The sequence below is a fragment of the Gracilinanus agilis genome, chromosome 3 (assembly GCF_016433145.1).
Source record: "Gracilinanus agilis isolate LMUSP501 chromosome 3, AgileGrace, whole genome shotgun sequence".
In the NCBI taxonomy this organism is placed as follows: Eukaryota; Metazoa; Chordata; class Mammalia; order Didelphimorphia; family Didelphidae; genus Gracilinanus; species Gracilinanus agilis.
Window position 1 is genome coordinate 142,517,025 of NC_058132.1, and position 19,000 is coordinate 142,536,024.

The 19,000-nt window shown below is 37.3% G+C and overlaps 1 protein-coding gene across 1 annotated transcript in view; it reads left to right on the forward strand.

The window, feature by feature from the left end:
* The window catches only part of ATP8A2 (ATPase phospholipid transporting 8A2), a 727,903-nt gene that overhangs the window by 35,516 nt on the left and 673,387 nt on the right, over nucleotides 1-19,000 (forward strand). Inside the window, exons 4-5 of the mRNA XM_044668968.1 lie at nucleotides 14,090-14,322; nucleotides 14,588-14,735. Coding sequence (XP_044524903.1) covers nucleotides 14,090-14,322; nucleotides 14,588-14,735 — 381 coding nt within the window. The remainder of the gene's footprint in view (nucleotides 1-14,089; nucleotides 14,323-14,587; nucleotides 14,736-19,000) is intronic.

The following is a 19,000-nucleotide window of genomic DNA, read 5'->3' on the forward strand; positions in this document are numbered from 1 at the left end:
ATTACATCTGCTCATTAATTCTTAGCTACCTATACTCTTGACCTCATCTCTGCTCTGGTAAATGGGTGTCTCATGTAATTATTAGGTTCTGCTGATGATGGGATCTAACTGATAACTCCTAGCACCAGTGACATTCATGGAACCATGGAAACCTGAGTTTTGATGTTTGAATATATCAGGATCTGGCTTCAATGATTAAAATTCATTTTTAAATATTCATTTTTGAAAAGCATAGAAACTTATCAACATATATTTGAATGCCTACTAGGAAAGGTATTCTGAAGGTCATATCTCTGCCTCTTGTCTCCACATTTTCTCCCCATGACCCTAAAAGGAAGAGAAGCTTTGCCATTTCTGCTGCAAGATGGAATCTTGTTCCATTCCTTTGTTAGTCATTATTTCCTTAGAATACTGGAGTATAAGCAACACAGATGCAGTATCTAGAGAGATGGAGTTCTGTAAAGTTGCAGTTTGCTAGGATTTTAGAGCTAAAGCTAGAATTATTATAGTATTTTGCATTTGATCTGCACTTTAATTGTGTTTGATAGATTAAGGAAAAATATTCATCCTGACTCTCTTCTCTAAGTGCTCTTTTAAGGTCAGAAGAAAAACAACTTTCATCTTGAGGGAGAACATGGGAGAAACCAGGTTCAAATTAGGGGAACTGTTTTGGAAATGTCAGGGTCTCTGCTGCTTCCTTTCCAAAGTTGGCTGAGAGTTGCATCATTGTTTTGGGGCCTACCTTCAGTAAGGGATGTCTCGCTTCAAAGTACATGGAAGATAGTGACTACCTCTTCTGTGGAGTTCAAAAAAAAAGAGAAGCAAGTTTAGACTTCAGTAAGAGGGATTTTGGTTTGTTATAAGCAATCCTATTAAATATGAACATTTGAATGAGTTGCTGAGGAAAACTGTTATTCTCTGGGAATTTAATGCTTACTTTTTGGCTTATTATTATGCTAAGCATAGTGAGGAATACAAAGGAGCTATGTGCTTAAGGAGGTTTTAACCTAATAAAAAAAACACCAAGATAACACACACAGGAAAAGATAACCATGGGGATAACCTATATTGGAGCAGGGCTCTGTCTAGCCATACATGACAGGAAGTCATCCATTCTCTGCCTAGAGATCTCCAAGGACAGAGTTCCAGCCCATTTTACTTTGGTCAGCCCTTGTGGTTAGGGAATTTCTATCTGCAGCAAAAATTTACCTCTGCAGCTTCTGTCCACTGCTTCGGGTTCTGCTTTTGGGGAGAGATCTATAAGTGCATAGGCTATGTAGAAGAAAAAAATATTAATACTACTGGGGCAGTTAGGTGGTACTTTGGATAGAGTGCTGGGATGGGAATAAGGAAAACCTGAGTTCAAATCTGGGTTCAGACACTTCCTAGCTATGTGACCTTGGTCCAAACAATCTCTGCTTACCTCAGTTTCCTCAAGTAAAAAAAACATGAGGATAATAATAGCGCCTACCCTGCAGAGTTATGTGAACATCAAATGATACTTAACACAGTACTTGGCACCTAGCTAATATGCACTATATAAATACTTTTTTCTCCCATCCTATAGCTCAGTAACATTTTGTTTATATTTGTATACAATACTTAGTTTAGTGAGTTACTGATTTCTTAAAAAGATTATCACTGGTGTCTAGAGGCAAGAGGTCCCCATTCAAATTTGGGCTCAGATACTTTCTAACTATGTGACCTTGGGCAAGTCACTTAATCTCAATTGCCTAACCCTTGTTGCTCTTCTGCCTTTGAACTGATACTCAGTGTTGATGCTAATGCAGAAGGTTTAAAAATAGAGAATAATCACTGAACTTTGAAAGAAACACTAATTTTCTTTTTGTATAGCTGCTGAACTGTAGTTGATGGTTTAAGGTTTCTAAACAGAATTTTCTGAATATGCTAAATTTACATTCATTTCAAAACAAATCATTTAGGTTCTGATATTATAAATCAGACAATATAGGGAATATGGTGAGCCATCCTTTGAGTCAGGAACATATGGGTTCCAGTTTCCCTTGTAACCTTGTAAATGCTAGTAAATGTTTTAACAATCGTCTCTTTAAAGGGTAAAATTGTTTGCAGCTTACACTTTAAAGGTTAATTTGAATTATTATTAACATTTTTCCCATCAGAGACATTATTAGCATTTTATCCACCATTTATTAAATCCTACAATCAACAAAACAATAAGTTAAACTCTGGTAGTATTTTTAAGGTGTAAATCATATAACACTGAAAATTTACCTATTCTTCTGAGTTAGTTGGTATTGCTTCAAGCACACTCATATTTTTGTGAGCCATACTGATAGTGTGACCATGGATAAATTGCTTAATGTCTCAGTCAGTGCATGAATATTTCTCTAGTGAAAGCAATCTGTGTGTTCTTTCACAACATAATGAACATGGAAATATGTATTGTATGATTACACATGTACACCCTATATATACAATAGACCTGTAGTCTTGAGGGGGAAGGATTAGAAGGGAAGGAGAGAATGTGGATCATGAAATATCAGAAAATGATTGTTGAAAATTGTATCAACATGTCATCTGAAATATATATATATATATATATGTATGTATATATTTTTTTTCTTTAAAAAGAGAGAGACTCCATTGATAACTTTTGAGTGAGCAGTTTCAGTTGAATCATAAAGTTGTAAGTCAGACTGTGGAGAGTGAGAGGGAAGGAAATGGAAAAGCACCAATTGAAGAGGACCTTTTCAAAGAGTATGGAATACTGTTCCCCCATCCCGACCAGAATCCAAGTCTTCATTGCTCTAGGCTAAATATTCCCATTGGTACCAATGTTCATAGGAGAGGAAGATTCTTTCTATTCCAAAGACAAGAAGTTAGCTGATAAGCTCCTTGTAGGCAGGGACTGTCTTTTGACTATTTTTTTTCCTTTTTTTTTTTTTTTTTTTTTTGTCATGAGTCTCTTGGAGTTGTCCTGGATCCTTGCATTGTTGCTAATGGTTAAGTCATTCATAGTTGATGATCATGCATTATTGCTGTGACTTGTACAATGTTCTTCTGGTTCTGCTCACTTCACTTTGCATTACTTCATCTAAATCTTTCTAGCTTTTTTTCGTGATCATTTTTGTCATTTCTTATTGGCAAATAGTATTCTATAACATTCATATACAATTCCATGTTTAGCCATTCCTCAACTGATGAACATCCTTTCAGTTTCCAATTCCTTGCCACTATAAAAAGATCTGATGTAAAACGAGCTAATTTAAATATTTTTTGTACAAGTGGTCCCTTTTCCTTTATCTTTGATCTCTTTAAGATAATAGACCTCGTACTGATGCTGCTGGGTCAAAAAGTATACACAATTTTATGGCCCTTTGTGCATGGTTCCAATAGCTCTCCAGAATGTTTAGTTCAGTTTGTAGCTCTACCAGCAGTGTATTAGTGTCCCAATTTTCCCACATTCTTTCCAACATTTATCTTTTTCAGTCAAGTTAGCCAGCATGATAGATATGAAATGGTACCATAGAATTATTATTATTTTTATTCGTAAAATGAGGCCTTTGACAGAGGTACTTGCTATAAAGACTTTTTACCAGTTTGTTGTTTCCCTTCTAATATTATTTGCATTAGTTTTGTTTGTTCAAAATCTTTTAAATTTAACATAATCAAATTTATCTGTTTTATATTCATTATGTTCCCTAAGTCTTGTTTGGACACAAATTCTTCCCTTATCCATAAGTCTGAAAGGTAAACTATTTTGTGCTTCCCTAATTTGTTTATGGTATCCCCCTTTATTTTCTCAATCATGTATCCTTTTTGACTTTACCTTGGTAGATAGCATGAGGTGTGTTGGTCTGTGCCTAGTGTATACCACACTGTATTAGTTTTCCCAGCAGTTTTTGTCAGATAGTGAGTTCTTCTCCCAACAGCTTAGATCAGTGATTCCCAAAGAGGGTGCCACCACCACCCTCTGGTGGGCGCTGTAGCAGTCCAGGAAGGCGGTGATGGCCACAGGTGCATTTGGGGGCGGTGAATAACTGTAAGGGGGTTGTGATAGTATGTGACAGGGAGTGCTAAGTAATATTTTTCCTGGAAAGGGGGCGGTAGGCCAAAAAAGTTTGGGAACCACTGGCTTAGATCTTTGGGTTTGTCAAACACTAGGTTACTATGGTCATTTACCACTATGTATTGAGTACCTATTATTTTCCATTGATCCACTACTTTATTTCTTAGCTAGTGTCAGAGAGTTTTGATGGTTGCTGCTGTATAATACAGTTTGAGAGCCTGTACAGCTAAGCTGCCTTCATGGTTTTTTTAAGTTAATTCCTTTGGGACTTTTGGCCTTTTGTTCTTCCAGGTGAATTTTATTATTTTTTCTAGCTCTGTGAAATAATTTTTGGGTAGTTTGGTATGGTACTGTATAGATAAATTAATTTAAGTAGAATTGTTATTTTGATTATATTGGCTTGTCCTACCCATGAACAATTAATGTTTTTCCAATTGTTTAGATCTGACTTTATTTGTATGAAAACTGTTTAGTAGTTGTGGTCATTTAGTTCTTAGGTTGTTTTGCCAGATAGACTCCCAAATATTTTTTATTGTGTACAATTATTTTAAGAGACTTTTTCTTTATATCTCTTTCAGTTGTTTTTTTATTGGTAGTATAGAGAAATGTTGATGATTTATGTGGGTTTATTTTATATCCTGCAACTTTACTAAAGTTACTAATTGTTTCAATTAGGTTTTTTGGTTGATTTTCTAGGATTCTTTAAGCATATCATCTGCAAAGAGTAATCACTTTACTTTCTCATTGCCTATTATAATTCTTTCAATTTCTTCTTGCTCTAGCTAGCATTTCCTGTACAATATCAACTATTGCATAGGTGATAATGGACACCCTTGCTTCAAACCTAATGTTATTGGGAAGACTTTTAGTTTATCCCCATTATAGATAATGCTTGCTGATGGTTTTAGATAGATGCTTTTTATCATTTTAAGGACTACTGATCTTAGTTGCCAATTCTAATGGTCTTTTCTCAATTCTTATACTTCTTGATCTCTTTATACCCTTTGACAATGTTGCTTAGGCTCTTCTCCTCAATACTTTCTTCTCTCTAGGTTTTTATGGAATTGCTTCCTTCTGGTTTTTCTCCTAGCTGTGTGAATATTCCTTCTCAGTTTCCTGTGCTGGATCTCCATTCAAGTCGTGCTTATAAATATCTCACAGGGTGCCTGCTTTATCTTATGCTTCCTTGCTGCTTCCCTTGTCATAGGGCTAGTGGGCAAAGAAGGAGGAGGAAAATAAGTTTAATGTTCATGTGATTTAAGGGAAAGGAATTGTTATAGTTCAGTTATTGTAGTTGTGTCCAACTCTTCGTAATCTCATTTGTGGTTTTCTTGGCCAAAAAACCGGAATAGTTTGCCATTTCCTTCTCCAATTCATCTTACAGATGAGGATATAAGGCAAACAGGTGAAGTGACTTGCTCAGGGTTATATAGCTAGTAAGTGGCTGATGCCAGATTTGAACTCAAGTCTTTCTGAATCCAAGCCTGGATTCATACACTAAGCCACCTGACTTTCCTAGGCAAAGGAATGAATTATTAATAAATCCAGACTTTGTCCTGGGCCTTCATTCATATATATGAAGTGAAATAGTGTGTGTGACACACACTATTTCACTTGGTCATTTAATCAGTTCTCATGGATGAAACTATCTCTATGCAGATGATCCTTACATCTATTTGTCCAACTCTGAACTCCCTTCTCATATCTCCAGCTGCCTCTTGGACATCTCAAACTGTGTGTCATGTAGATGTCTTAAATGCAGCATGCCCAGAACTAAACTAATTTTCTTGTCCCCAATCCCTCCCTTCTTCCTAACTTCCATGTTTCTACCATCTTCCTAGTCACCCAGGCTTACAACGTGGATCTTCATTCTTAACTACTTGTTCTCTCATCCTTCTTCACCCATATCCAATCAGTGACTGAGTCCTGATGTTTTTACCTTCAGAACACCTCTCATACAATCCTTCCTTCTTTGATGTTGCTACTACCTTGGTGCAGACCCTTGTTCCTTCTCTTCTGGACAATTACAATAGCTTGCTAGCTGACTTCTCTACCTCCAGTCTCCTCACATTGATCCATCTTCCACTCACTTGTCAAATTGCTCTTCTGTAAGTGCCAGTTTGACCATATAATACCCTTCCCCAACCTTCTCTCTATACCATTCAATTTCAGGAGCTCCCTATTAACTCCAGGATCAAATATAAAATGCCCTGTTTTTCATAGTCCTTCATAACCTGAGTGCTTCCTACCTTTATAGTTTTCTTACTTCTTACTCCTATGTCTTTTTCAACACAATGACATTATCCATCTTTTAATTCCTTGGGTCTGGAGTGGGAATTTGGGGGGTTCTTGATATAATAAGATGCACCCCCTTTAATCACACAAATAATCAGAGAGGCCAGGATAAGATGCAGCTTTATCGCATATCATGCAGCAGATGAGGACATTGTGCTTAAGTGAGAGACCCAGAGATACAAATGAATTCCCCAATTTATAGGAAACTAATACAGTACCCTCCACCTGTGCAAAAGAGAACCACCCAAAGGCTTATGTGAGAAACTGGGAGGAAGAAAGGGGAAGAGAGAGTGAAGCTGTATCTAATTAAACTAATGATTTAAACTTAACTTCTTGGAGTTATTACTGCTAGCCAAAAATACATTGAGAATAATATACTAATTTTCACTCCATAAACTTGTACAAAACACTTCTCCCACCACTGGGCATTTTCATTGATTGTTGCTCCTGTCTAGAAACATTTCCTCATCTCCACATCCTAGCTTCCTTGGTTTCTTTGAAATATCTGCTAAACTCCCACCTTCTACAAGAAGTTCTTTCCCAGTAGTTTCGCTGATTGTATAATTTTCCTTAGGGTAGATTTAGCTCTGTTGGGGAATTCCTCAGCCCAGAAATCCTAAGAATCTCCTGGAGAGATTCCTCTTACCTAGATTCTTTGGAGGACAGTAAATCTAGAGGCAAAGTTAGAAGATAAAAAGTTTAATTAGCTTTGGTTGACGGGCATTTGCTTGGTAGCTAGCACCTTCTAGGAACCGAGGGAGATAGATACATATATATGTTTTTATCCCACTTTAGAGAAGGTAGAAAAGGAGACTGACTATGAGGTGAGGCTGCCCAGTCACTTTCCTTAGTCCATGGAACTGAAATGATTTGGGGGAAGTAGGAGAATGTCTTAACTTTGGAGTTACCTTCGTGTGACCCTAGATCAGATGATTGGAGTGGAGGCTTCCCTTTGAAATAAGTTCAGCATAACTATGCAGGCTTCATTTCTTTGACCTCTAAGGTTACTTTCCTTGTTGGAAAGAGGAGAGAAGATGGTTCCCTTACATTAATAACATACAGGGTTTTTAAATTTTCTCTATATCCCCATGAAAGTATAAGGCCCAGTTCATACTTCTGCTAGGCAGTTGGATCCCCAGAGGGAGTTAGCTAGTACTACTTCAGAGATTCTAGGGGTAAGGTGGCTATCCTATTAAACTCTTGTTCTTAAGAACAACCTAGTGTGCTTTTCCTTAACAGTCAGCCAATAGCTTTGACTTGGTGGCACACACCAATAATCCTTGCTACCAGGGAGGTTGGAGCTGGTCAATCACTTGAGTTCAGGAGTTCTTAGCTACAAAAGGGCAAAGGTAATTGGTTCTCTACCCTAAATCAGGCACCAATATTGTAAGCCTCTGGAGGTGGGGTAGAGGGATTTACTAGTTTGCCTGAAGAAGGGTGAGTCCTAGTTTGGAGAAGGAGCTGCTCAAAGCTTCTATGGAGTCACTATTGCATCTTATTGTTCCCTTTTGATTATCTGATTGGAAGGGAGAGTAAACCTCTTCAGTTCTCACCTAGTTATACTACATTGGGACTTTTGACTTCACCATGGCTGAGAATTGGGTTCATTCTTCTTCTTGCCTCCAACATGCCTGTTCAGTTTCCTTTTGGATGTTGTTTTCCCTCATTAGATGGCAAATTTCTTGAGGGCAGGGACTATCTTTGTTTTTTCAGAGTTTTTTTTTCCAGGTTCACTCCAGTGCCTCCAGTATCTCCTATGTCTGTAACATAGTAGGTCCTTAATAAATGTTTAATAATTAATTGATCAGATTATGAATAGCCATTTTACTTCAAGCCAAGGTAAGATAGGGGGACCAAGCCTCTAAATAAATACAAAACAAAAGAAGTTAGTAGACATATATCGCTGACAAAAGCATTTACTCAAATAGCAACCCCAGTTAAAAAAACATAAATGCCTGTATGTATTCCCTTAACCCTAGAGGTATACTTTCCCACAAATATACCTCAATTTCCCACATATATACAGAAGGGGAAAAGTGGGTGGGAACTCAGATTATGATAATTGTTAGGCAACAAATGTAAGTCACAGAACCTTAAAGTCTTTTCTCTGGAGAATTCTCAAGAAATTTGGTATTAATCACTCCTTGCTGCCTTGGCAGCTTAGGTGGGCTCAGTCCTAGGGTTTAGTGTTTTGTCTAGATGGGTTAATCTATTAAACTAGGCCAGAAAAGTCACTTGGTGGCTATACTGATTTGTCAGTGAGCTCCCAGCTGTTAGATTATATTGGGAAGGATGTTTTACTTCTGGTCAGCTGATGGTGGAAAGATGTAGTGAGGAAGCCTTTTATGCAGGTGTCTCTTTATCTTGGGATGCTCTGCTGATCTGTGATCACCTTATTTCTGAAGCTATTTGCCTCCTACAGGCTGGAGAAGGGAGAGAGTTTGTTCTTCATTTCTACAAATTCTTCCTCACTTAGAAGCTTCTTCCTTAGGTCAATCACTCTCAGTTTTTTTCATCTCCCAAATAACTCTGAGAATCTTATGAAAAGTAGAAAAGTGGCTTGGGTCTAAGGTATGAATATTGTCTATGCCTAAAGAGGTGCCCTCTTTGTTTTGCTGACCTCTCTCTATATAATTAAGGCATTTAAATCCTTTATACTTTCTAGAAGGGAAAATGTCTCTTTGGGGAAAGATTTTTCTTTACTTTTCATTGTCTGTGTTTTAGCCTCTACATATCTTTAACTCTTATCAAAGATCCAACAGGGCATCTTACTACAAGGTAACTATAATTTCCTGTATGTATCCTCTTTGTACATATTTGTGAGCTCTTTGAAAACATGGACTGCCTTTTGCTTTTCTTTGTGTCTTTTGCACTTAGCATAGTACCTAGCACATTGTAGGCACATTAAGTGTTTTATTAAAAAAGCCAACTGACTGAAAAAGAACAAGGAAGCCAGCCAGTTTGACTGAACCGTAAGAGTGTATAAAGGGGAGAAATGTATAATATCTGGGAACATTGATTGGAGGTAGGTTAGAGCTAGGTTGTGAATGGCTTTAAAGGGCCAACTTAGTGCTCGATTTGATATAGGGGATGAAAGGGAAAAATAACTGCAGAGTTGATTTGACAGTTTCACCCTCGTAATAGTGAGACTGGTAAATGTTGTTGACCAAATGCACATTGAAAATCAGAAAGTAGAAAGATGGTTTTGTGACACAGGCAGGATAAATATGTTGAGTTTAAAGGGTTGTGTCTGAGCTATTTCCATGATTCATCAATGGTGTGAAGGCTTCCAAGTGGTCTCTCCTTTTTTCATACTACTTTCTACAAACTTGCTGTATCCTGTTGGTAGGAGGAAAAGGAATGGAAAAGAAAGCATAGATGCACATTTACTTTTATTTCATGGATGAGATGATAGCTAATTTTACACACACACTTTACATGCAGATCAATGTAAAACCAGCCTATACATGCAGACAAAATAAAACCATTATCGAAGAGTTATAATATAGAGATTTCTCACCTAGTCTGCTAAAGCCCATTAAATGTATACCTTAACAGTCACATTGTGCTAGCATGAGTGAGAAAACAATTTTATATTTACATTACACTGCTTTTAACCAAAAATTAGATTATAAAATGATTAAGTTGTCTTTTCAAACACTACTCTGGTTTCTTTAATAAATAAGGTTGGTGGGCATTGGGCAGAAGAGTGACTAAGGCAATAAGTCTATTTATGACTTGAAGAAGAAAAGATAATCCTGCCATAACTTGTTTGGTTCAACTTCAGTTGGTAAAGGTTTAAGTCTATTATATTCCGAGACAGGATGGTTCTAGAATTTCTGTTCCAATGATGAGGGAAAGAAATCAACTGAGCAACCTGAGGGACTCTCATGTTTCATAAATTTCAGAATGAGATCTTGAATCATCTAGTCCAGTGATTTCCAAAGTGGGTGCCACCGCCCCTTGGTGGGTGCTGCAGCGATCCAGGGATGACAGTCATGGCCATAGGTGCATTTATCTTTCCTAGTAATTGCTATTAAAATTTTTTAAAATTAATTTCCAGGGGGCTAAGTAATATTTTTTCTGGAAAGGGGGCGGTAGTCCAAAAAAGTTTGGGAGCTACTGGTCTAGTCTAATTCTCCTTTAGTTCCCTCATCATGTCTATAGGAGGGAGAATACCTTGTTCAACCTCTCACAGGAAATAAATGACAGGATTGGTATTCAAAACTCAAGTCTTCTCAGAGAGGCAGTGTGAGAGCTCTTATTGAACATCTTTAGGAGCTTATAGCTCTGACTGATACATAATAGGCAAACAAGATTTGTTTTTTGCTAATAAAGCATGTTGAACGTACAGATAGATTCCTAATGCAAATCTTTGCTTTGTTTTTCTGAGAATTGGAAGGGGATTTTTCAGATGAACTTGAGTGATTAAAAATATTGCTAAAATAAAAGGCCATGGTTTCCAATGGTTTCATTTCATTGCATATCTTTGATGTAAATATCTTAGGAATGTTTTCCTAGTAAAGTGCCATGAGCCCAAGTGGATTTTCAGGAGAGGTTAGTAAACTAGCTGAATTCTCAGATTTTTTTCCCCTATTCTAATGGTAATAGTGTGGAGGAATTATTCAAACCAGAAGTGTTAGGATATTCTTGGAGAGTAATTCTTCCCATTTGGACCTAATTTTGACTGGAGATTAATAAATTAAGAGACAAGTTTGGAAGATAAAAAGTTTAGCATCAACTAATAGGCAATTGTCAGGTAGATAACAGTGCCCATAACAAACGAAGACACACACACACACACACACACACACACATATATATATATGTATGTATGTATGGTTTTACATAGCCTCAAGGTGACATCACCAGAGGCAAAAGGAGCCCATCAGGTATGGTTGCTTAACCACTTAATTTATTTGGGAGGTTGAATAATAGAGTTAGGATGTTGGTGATTTGAGAGAGAATGTGTTAAGCTTTGGGGTCTCTAGAGTAACAAAGCCCAGGTTTGTTCCAGTAGGACAATGCATTTCTCTAAGATTAAATTTTATTTTTTAATTATATTTTCCCCAATTACACATGGATATAATTTTTAATAATAGTTTTTTGACATTTTGCAATTCATGTTCTCTCCCTTATTCTCCACTCCTTTCCCAAGATGGCAGGTAATATGATATAGGTTATATATGTGCTATCATGTGTAAAAATTAAATTAATATCCAATAATTCAAAGTATTATATTTTATAAGTTATTAATAATCACTTGAAGTAAAAGAAATGAAAGGACAAAAGTAAAAACCTGAGTAAAGAACACATGAGTAAAATTCTCCTGCCTTTCACCTCACCCCACCTCCACACTGAGTTTCCAGGGAGAAGAAAGAGAGGAATGAGGTCACACAAAAACTATCTGGGAGAATCCTGGGGAGGGAATTCTAATTATACTCATGTAATGCATATTTCCATATTGTCACATTGCAAAAGAAGACATTTATTGATTCTATGAGGGAAAAAAAAATCTCATGAAAAAAAGTGATAAATGGTTTGCTTCAATTTACATTCAGACTCCATCAGTTCCTTAGCCTTTCTCCTCTTGAGTCTCTTGAAAGTTGTCTTAGATCCTTTTAGTGCTGATAATAGTTAAGTTTTTTACAGCTGATCATCATACATTATTGCTGTTACTATTTATAATGTTCTCCTGGTTCTGCTTACTTCACTTTGCATCATTTCATATAAGTCTTTTCAGGGTTTTTTTTTTTGTGATTGTCCTGCTTATTATTTTGTATGGCACAATGGTATTCCTTTAAAATTATATACCACAACTTGTTCAGCCATTCCCCAATTCCCATTTTCTGATATCACAAAAAGAGCTGCTACAAAATATTTTCATACAAGCAGGGACTTTCCCCCTGTCTTTGATCTCTTTGGGATACATACCTAGTAGTAATATTTTTGGGTCAAAGGTATGCACAGCTTTATGGCCCTTTGGGCATGGTTCCAAATTACTCTCCAGTTCACAGCTCTATGAATAGTGTATTAGTGTCCCAATTTTCACACATACCTGCCAACATTTAGCATTTTCCTTTTTTGTTATATTAGCCAGGTATGAGGTGGTACCTCAGAGTTGTTTTAATTTGTATTTCTCTAATTAATGGTGATTTGGAACACTTTTTCATATGACTAAAGATAGTTTTAATTTCTTTGTCTAAGTCTGAAGTTAGTTTTAAGAGAATATGTTGATGAGGCAGAAAGTTTCTAAGATAGTGAAAGCCTCCTTCAAGTTAGAAATCCTTTTCTTGCTAGTCCCAGTATCTGTGTATCCCTGTATCTGTTTCTTTAATGTCTAAGATTTCTTATCCTAGGGAGATGTTTTCTCCAAACTAAGTCTACCTCCTCCACAATATCTCCTGTAACTTCTCAAAACTTAACCTTTCTTATACAATTGGGATACACTGCAATTGTTGTATACACTATAGTAAGAGACTTCTATCTTCCCAAGTACTTGTCAATTTCCTAAATGATGTCAGAAAGGTTAAAGTCAGAAGGATTTGCCTTATAGTAACTCAAAAATGGTAATAAACAAATGGGCCATTAGGTGTAAATTATTATTTTTAAATATGTAAGGAAACTAAAATGAATCTTCATGCAAGAGGCTGTGGACATCTTCCTTTGGTCTATGGTTTTGTTACCACAAAAATATTTTATTCTCAGGGGATTTTTAAAAATCTGCCAATTGGGGTGGCCTTTATTAATTTTTTTATTTAAATATTTTATTTTCCCTATTACATATAATAATTTTCAGCCTACATTTTCCAAACTTATAGAACCCCAGTTGTCTCCCTTCCTTCCTTCCCTCCTCTCTCCTAGAGCAGGTAAGCAATTTGGTCTAGGTAATATATATATTATATAAAACGTACTTCCATATTGGTCATTGTGGTCAGAGAATCTGAGGAGGCAATTCTGAAGGAAGTGGATGAGAAATATTGCTGGTGTGTGTGTGTGTGTGTGTGTGTGTGTGTGTGTGTAGTATACAGCTGGAGACTAGGGTAGGATAACAGTGAAAGTAAAAAGATGACCTCTTTGTGACACTTACTAGAATCTTTAGGTTTCTGAGATTAGAAATCGATAATACCCGCTATTGACTTTGCTTCCTTACCTAACCAGTGGAGTAAGTTTACCATAACACATGTTAATTTTGAAACACTTATATAGGGATTAAAAAAAAAATCAAAGGGAAGTCTAGGCTTGTGTGTTTCCAAAGAAACCACAATTAACACAATGAAATGTGATAAATTTGGGCTTGTACTAGATTGCTTCAGGTTGCCTGGTAAACTCAAGAAGAAAAAACTGTCCTTAGGACCATGGAATGGGGAATCCTCCCCAGTGCGGGGGATGTGCAAATCATAGCACATTGATCTGGAAGCCTCTGCTCTGGAGCTGCCTGCGTTATCTAGTGGGGCTCATTCGTAAGGAAGCTGAAGATTGATTTGTGGTATCCAATGCTTGCAAGCATAATCATTTTGCATCTCTCCATAAAAATCAAATACCACTACCTCTCCTTTTCCCTCCCCAGTGTTCCCGATCTGTGAGAATTTGCCTTTTTCTGCCTTATTGTCAAAGAAGGTTGTAATTGCTGCTGTCTTGGGGCTGCCAAAGAACAATAGCTCCAGTGCTCAGCATCCCTGCCTTCCCTCCGCCGGGTCCAGCTCGGACCTGGCCTAGGATTTGGCGCTTTCTCTACACCAGACCAAAGCGGCCCGAAGCTCCTGTGGGCGGTGAGGCCTGCTTCCTTGCCCTCTGCTTGCTCCTCGCTAGCTCAGTGCGCTCTGTTCCCGCGCCCAAACACATAGCTGTCAGGGCTGCGGGGAGGTGGCCGAGCTGGAAAAGCGAGCGCCTGCGCCGGCTGGCCCTAGCTTCGGTGAGAGGGCTCAGGGACTGGAGGAGGGGACGGTCGCCTCTGCTGCCCCCGCTGCTCTGCTGTGGGTCTGGAGTCTAAGCCTGGGGCGGGGGAGGAGAGGGGGAGGGATGTAGAGGGAGGGGGAGGAGTTGGGGTTGGGAGTAGCAGTAGCAGCAGCAGCAGCAGTCTCCGGGGAGGGGATAGGTACATAGGCGGGACCTGGGCATCGTGCTGAGAGCATCCTTCCCCCTGCTCGGTCCCCAGCAGCTGCCAGTGTTTGCTCGCCCTCTTGCCTGGTTCCTGACTTCTTTTGTGCTCTCTTTCTTGCCCTGTCTCTGTCGCCCCAGCAGGTCCTGTTTATTCCTCCTCGAACTACAAGAAAGCGGATGATGAGATGTCCGGGACTATGTCCACTGTGGACCAGGATGAGGCACCCCCTCGCACCATTTACTTCAACCAGCCCCAGCAGAGCAAGTTCCGCAACAACCGGGTCAGGTAAGAGAACCACGCAGTTGGGAGGAGGAGCAAGGAGAAATCCTGCATGCATGCTCAGTTAGGATGCTGTTGCTATTTCTTTCCAGCTCCCCCAAACAACAACAAACAACCCAGTAAAAGCAGTTGTAGTCAATGGACCCCCTTCGAACCTCCTCATCCCTTTCTTCTTTTGCTCAGGGGATCTTTTGCCTCTAGCCTCATAGTTCCTGGAACCCTGAGCAAAGGCTCCCCCCTCCCCAAGACTTACAAGAGTGGGTCCTTTCTCATCCCAAGGCCCTCACCCGGGGGATCCCCTTTAACCTGTTGGTGAGCAGTACTATATAGACAACTGCCAGATGACATTTATTGTTTACAGACTGCACAGGCATCCTTTAAAAGAAAAGAAATGACACTTCATAAAGCTTTATTATCTAAGCACTGTACCTGGCAATTAATTAGCCAAAGAGCCTGTCCTAAAAACACCTGGTTTTCACTTGTTTGAACTTAGAATAATGAGAATTAACTTTGCCCAGATGTTAATATCTACTTCTGTGAAGGTAGTATTTAAACACAGAATTGTAGGTTGTTAGTTCTAGGAGGTGCCTTGGAGGTAACGTCCTGTCTTCTCATTTTACAAATAAGGAAACTGAGACTACTGGAGCTTAAGTAATTTGACTGAGGTCTATTCTTCTACAAGTTAGTAAGAAACAGTACTAGAACCTTAGTCTTATTGACTTCTAGTAAAACATTCTCCCTTGAAGAGTTTGTTTAATATACTCTAGCATACTTTTTTTGTTGTTTGTTTTTTTATTAGAGGTGAAAAATATTTTGACAGTTATGTTTAAAAAAGATTGTGTCAGCAGCTATCACAAGTGACTTGATTAGAGGAACAAAGAGACTAACATATGGATGGAATAACTTTTTCTTGATGAATAAGAGAGTTATTATGGATGTCACAAATTTTCTCTTTGAACTTTCAGTCAGTTAAATAGAGTGACTAGTGTTAAATAGTCATCAGTGCAAGGATAATTTAATATTACTGTTAGAAAAACTCCCTGATTTTCTTACTGCCTTTTTCAGAACTGCTCTTTGAACAGTGAGGAACTGAGATTTGGTTCTTTATGATAGGGAGATTAACTCCATTTATTCACTAGTTTTCCAAGCTATTCATATTCCCATCTTCTGTTTAAGAAGAAAGGCTTTCTTTTTCGGCAATCCTGCGACTGGCCTGTGCAGATATACCTGAGTACTTGCATTAATTCATACCTTTTGCTGTAATTTATTTGTGTAAAGTAAAAAAAAATCATTAAAGTATTTTACCCTAAGACAAGAATTGAAGACTTAGCATATTTCCCTTTCTCAAAGTTCAGTGTTGCATTAGGTGTTGTTTCTATTTGACTTCCAGAGTTTTTAGACTTTGTATTCTTATTTATTTTGTACTATAAATACTACAGAGGAAAATGTAACAGAAGGAGAAGGGGATCTGTTATCATCTTGACTGTGAAAAACGTTCTAGTAGTCCTTTTCTTAACTTCCACAGGACTATAGTAAAGGAAGTTTGATTCCTGCATTCTATATTGAGACAAAATTGATTTTTAAAATTCTTATTGCAGTTTAATAGTAAAATTTTAAGTGGCTAATGTGATGAATAGCTTCTGATCTGGTATTGTGTATATATAAAACTATGAAGTGCTACCTAGGTACTAGGAGAAAATATTAAAGAACAATAGTCCCTCTTTCTCCCCTCTTCTCCTTATGCCTCAGGATTAAAACCCTGCATATGTGATTAAATTAGAATAAAATTAGATAAACTTTGTACTTATTAATTATTAAACTGTTGTTTGTGTGTATTCAAGTCTCATAGCATGTGCTGTCAGCATAAAATTGACTCAAAATTGAATACTTAGTATCTTGAACATTTAAATGTTACTTGCTTTATGATCTGGGAGTTCAGTCATTCTTAATGTACATGTCTGTCAGTAGGAATGATAACCAGATTAATCATGTAACATTGGCCGTAAGAGGCTTATCATAATTGCATCTTGTTTCATCAAGAATTACTTGCAAAACTTGCTTGGACTTTTAATGGTTATCAGAGGGAGGTAAATTATGCTGTATTTTATGACCATAGTGACTTTGAAACTTTTTTTTTAAAGATTTCAATCAGTTACTATTAATTGGCAAGGCCTTTTGTTTTGGATCGGAAATGTTTGTTAGAGTCTAAAACAGAAAAATATGTATTTAAAGTTGTATTAAACATCATAATTTTAGTACTTTGTTTTTTTCTTCTAAGGCATTAGGAAAATTACTTCAGGAAGCATATTTTTCCATGGAGAAAGAACCCCAGAATCCTAAATCGTAGACCCCTGTTTTTGCCCCTAAGAATAATGAAAAAAAATTTTTTTCTAGAAAGCAGTACCAAATAAATTATTTGAAGTGGGTCACAGTTATATGAAGACACCTACTATTTGGTTGGATGTTGCTTAAATATGGTTCTTGGTTTCTCACCCCTAACTCTTCACTCTCTTGGACCATTATTGCCAGGGGTTATTTATTTGCTCCCATCAACTATGGACCACCAGGGGCTTAATTTAGAAAAGGAGCAGAGTTGAGGGTGTTTGCTCAGGTGACTTTAAATTTGGTCCATTAAAGTATGAGATGGAAAACAGCTAAGCTTTCAAAAAAAACAAGAGTAAATGAATGGAGGTTGATTCTGAGCTTATTTTAGGAATGAGGAATACCATCCTACTCTTAGGAACCTAGGAAGCAGGAAGTTCGAGAAGGCTACTCTAAAACCTTTCATGAACTAGATGTGTACTGCCTCTGTTTGATAGCACTGAGCTCTAAGCAATTGTCTTTCTGATAGCCTCTATTATTTTACAATCAGTAGCCAAGTCCTCAATTATTTTTTCAAGCTTAAAATGATATTGGTGTTTGATTTGGCTTAAGATAATTCATCCTGGTGAACTACAAATATCTTTTCTTCCTAGGCATCAATCTTTTTTAGACTGAGCATAGCTTTATGGTTAGAAAGATGGCCTCAGAGTCAGGAAGACCTGAGTTTGTCTTTCTGACCCACTCTGTCGATGTGACTATGTTAATATCTCAGAACTCTAGGAAGCTATGAAAACTATGTGACAGATGATATATAAAAAAGGAGTTCCTCCCATCAATAAAATAACAAAATCACACGGTCACCTTGGTCTGTGTCACTTGGAAATGGTAGTTGGAATTGGTTGAAAAAGATGATGTGACATAATTCAGCATAGGATAATATACTTCATTTTATGTAATAAATGTCTTTCAATGAAGTTGAATGAAAATCAAAATTTGGTAGTTTGAATTGTGTTTTAAACCCTCTATTAGGATTTGCTGGGTTTTATTTAAAGTGGTAAACCTTTTTTGTTATATGAGTAACCATCTCCTAATTTGCTAGTTTCGTACAGATTTGCTATACCTGTGTTCAAAATTGAATAAAAAAAAACAAACTCATACATTGAGAAATTAGTATTCATATAATCGGAAACTGGGCCTTGTGCCTAGAGGTGGCCTTTCTATATGGTTGTAAACATCTAAATCTTGAAATGGGGCTTCAAAGCTATAACAAGTCATTTTCACAGCTCTTTTGAGATTGAATTCTTAAAAGCAAGTTGAGAATGTAACCATATGCCCAGGTATTTAATGCATCATCCATTTCAAGTGGGAGTTTTCTCTAGCAAAAATAACTGGAGAGTTCAAGCAGCCGGTTACTAGAGCAGCAGCCAAATAACATTGATAGGATATTAATTCCTAAGGATACAAAAGCTTATTTCCTCAAGGAGTCTTATATAAAATTGAAATAAAATTGTAAATGACAGTAAAATGTTGTCTTGAACTCACTAACTTTATTTTAGTTGTCTTCCTCTATGAAGTAATATCTATTTGTAGGCTCTGTATTAATATTTTGCAGGGTCATAATTTTATTTTAGTATCTATACAAGTTGCATATGTGCCGAGACCCTGGTTTTTAAGATTTTTCTCTTTTGATATGGTTAAGATAAGGTTTTTGCCTCTAAAAAATGAAGGGGAATAGAAACTATCTTTAATGGGAATTATGTAAATTTATTTTAAACTTGAAGGACCTGTGGCTTTATACTTCTGGCTGTTCCTTCCAGCCACTCAGATCATAAACCCTCAATGCCTTAAAGGATGATTTTCATTTTCCATAAGACAGTATATATATCACTTCTAGTGATAAGACTCTGCATATTTAGCTCACTTGGGTATTATATGAGATATATACACAC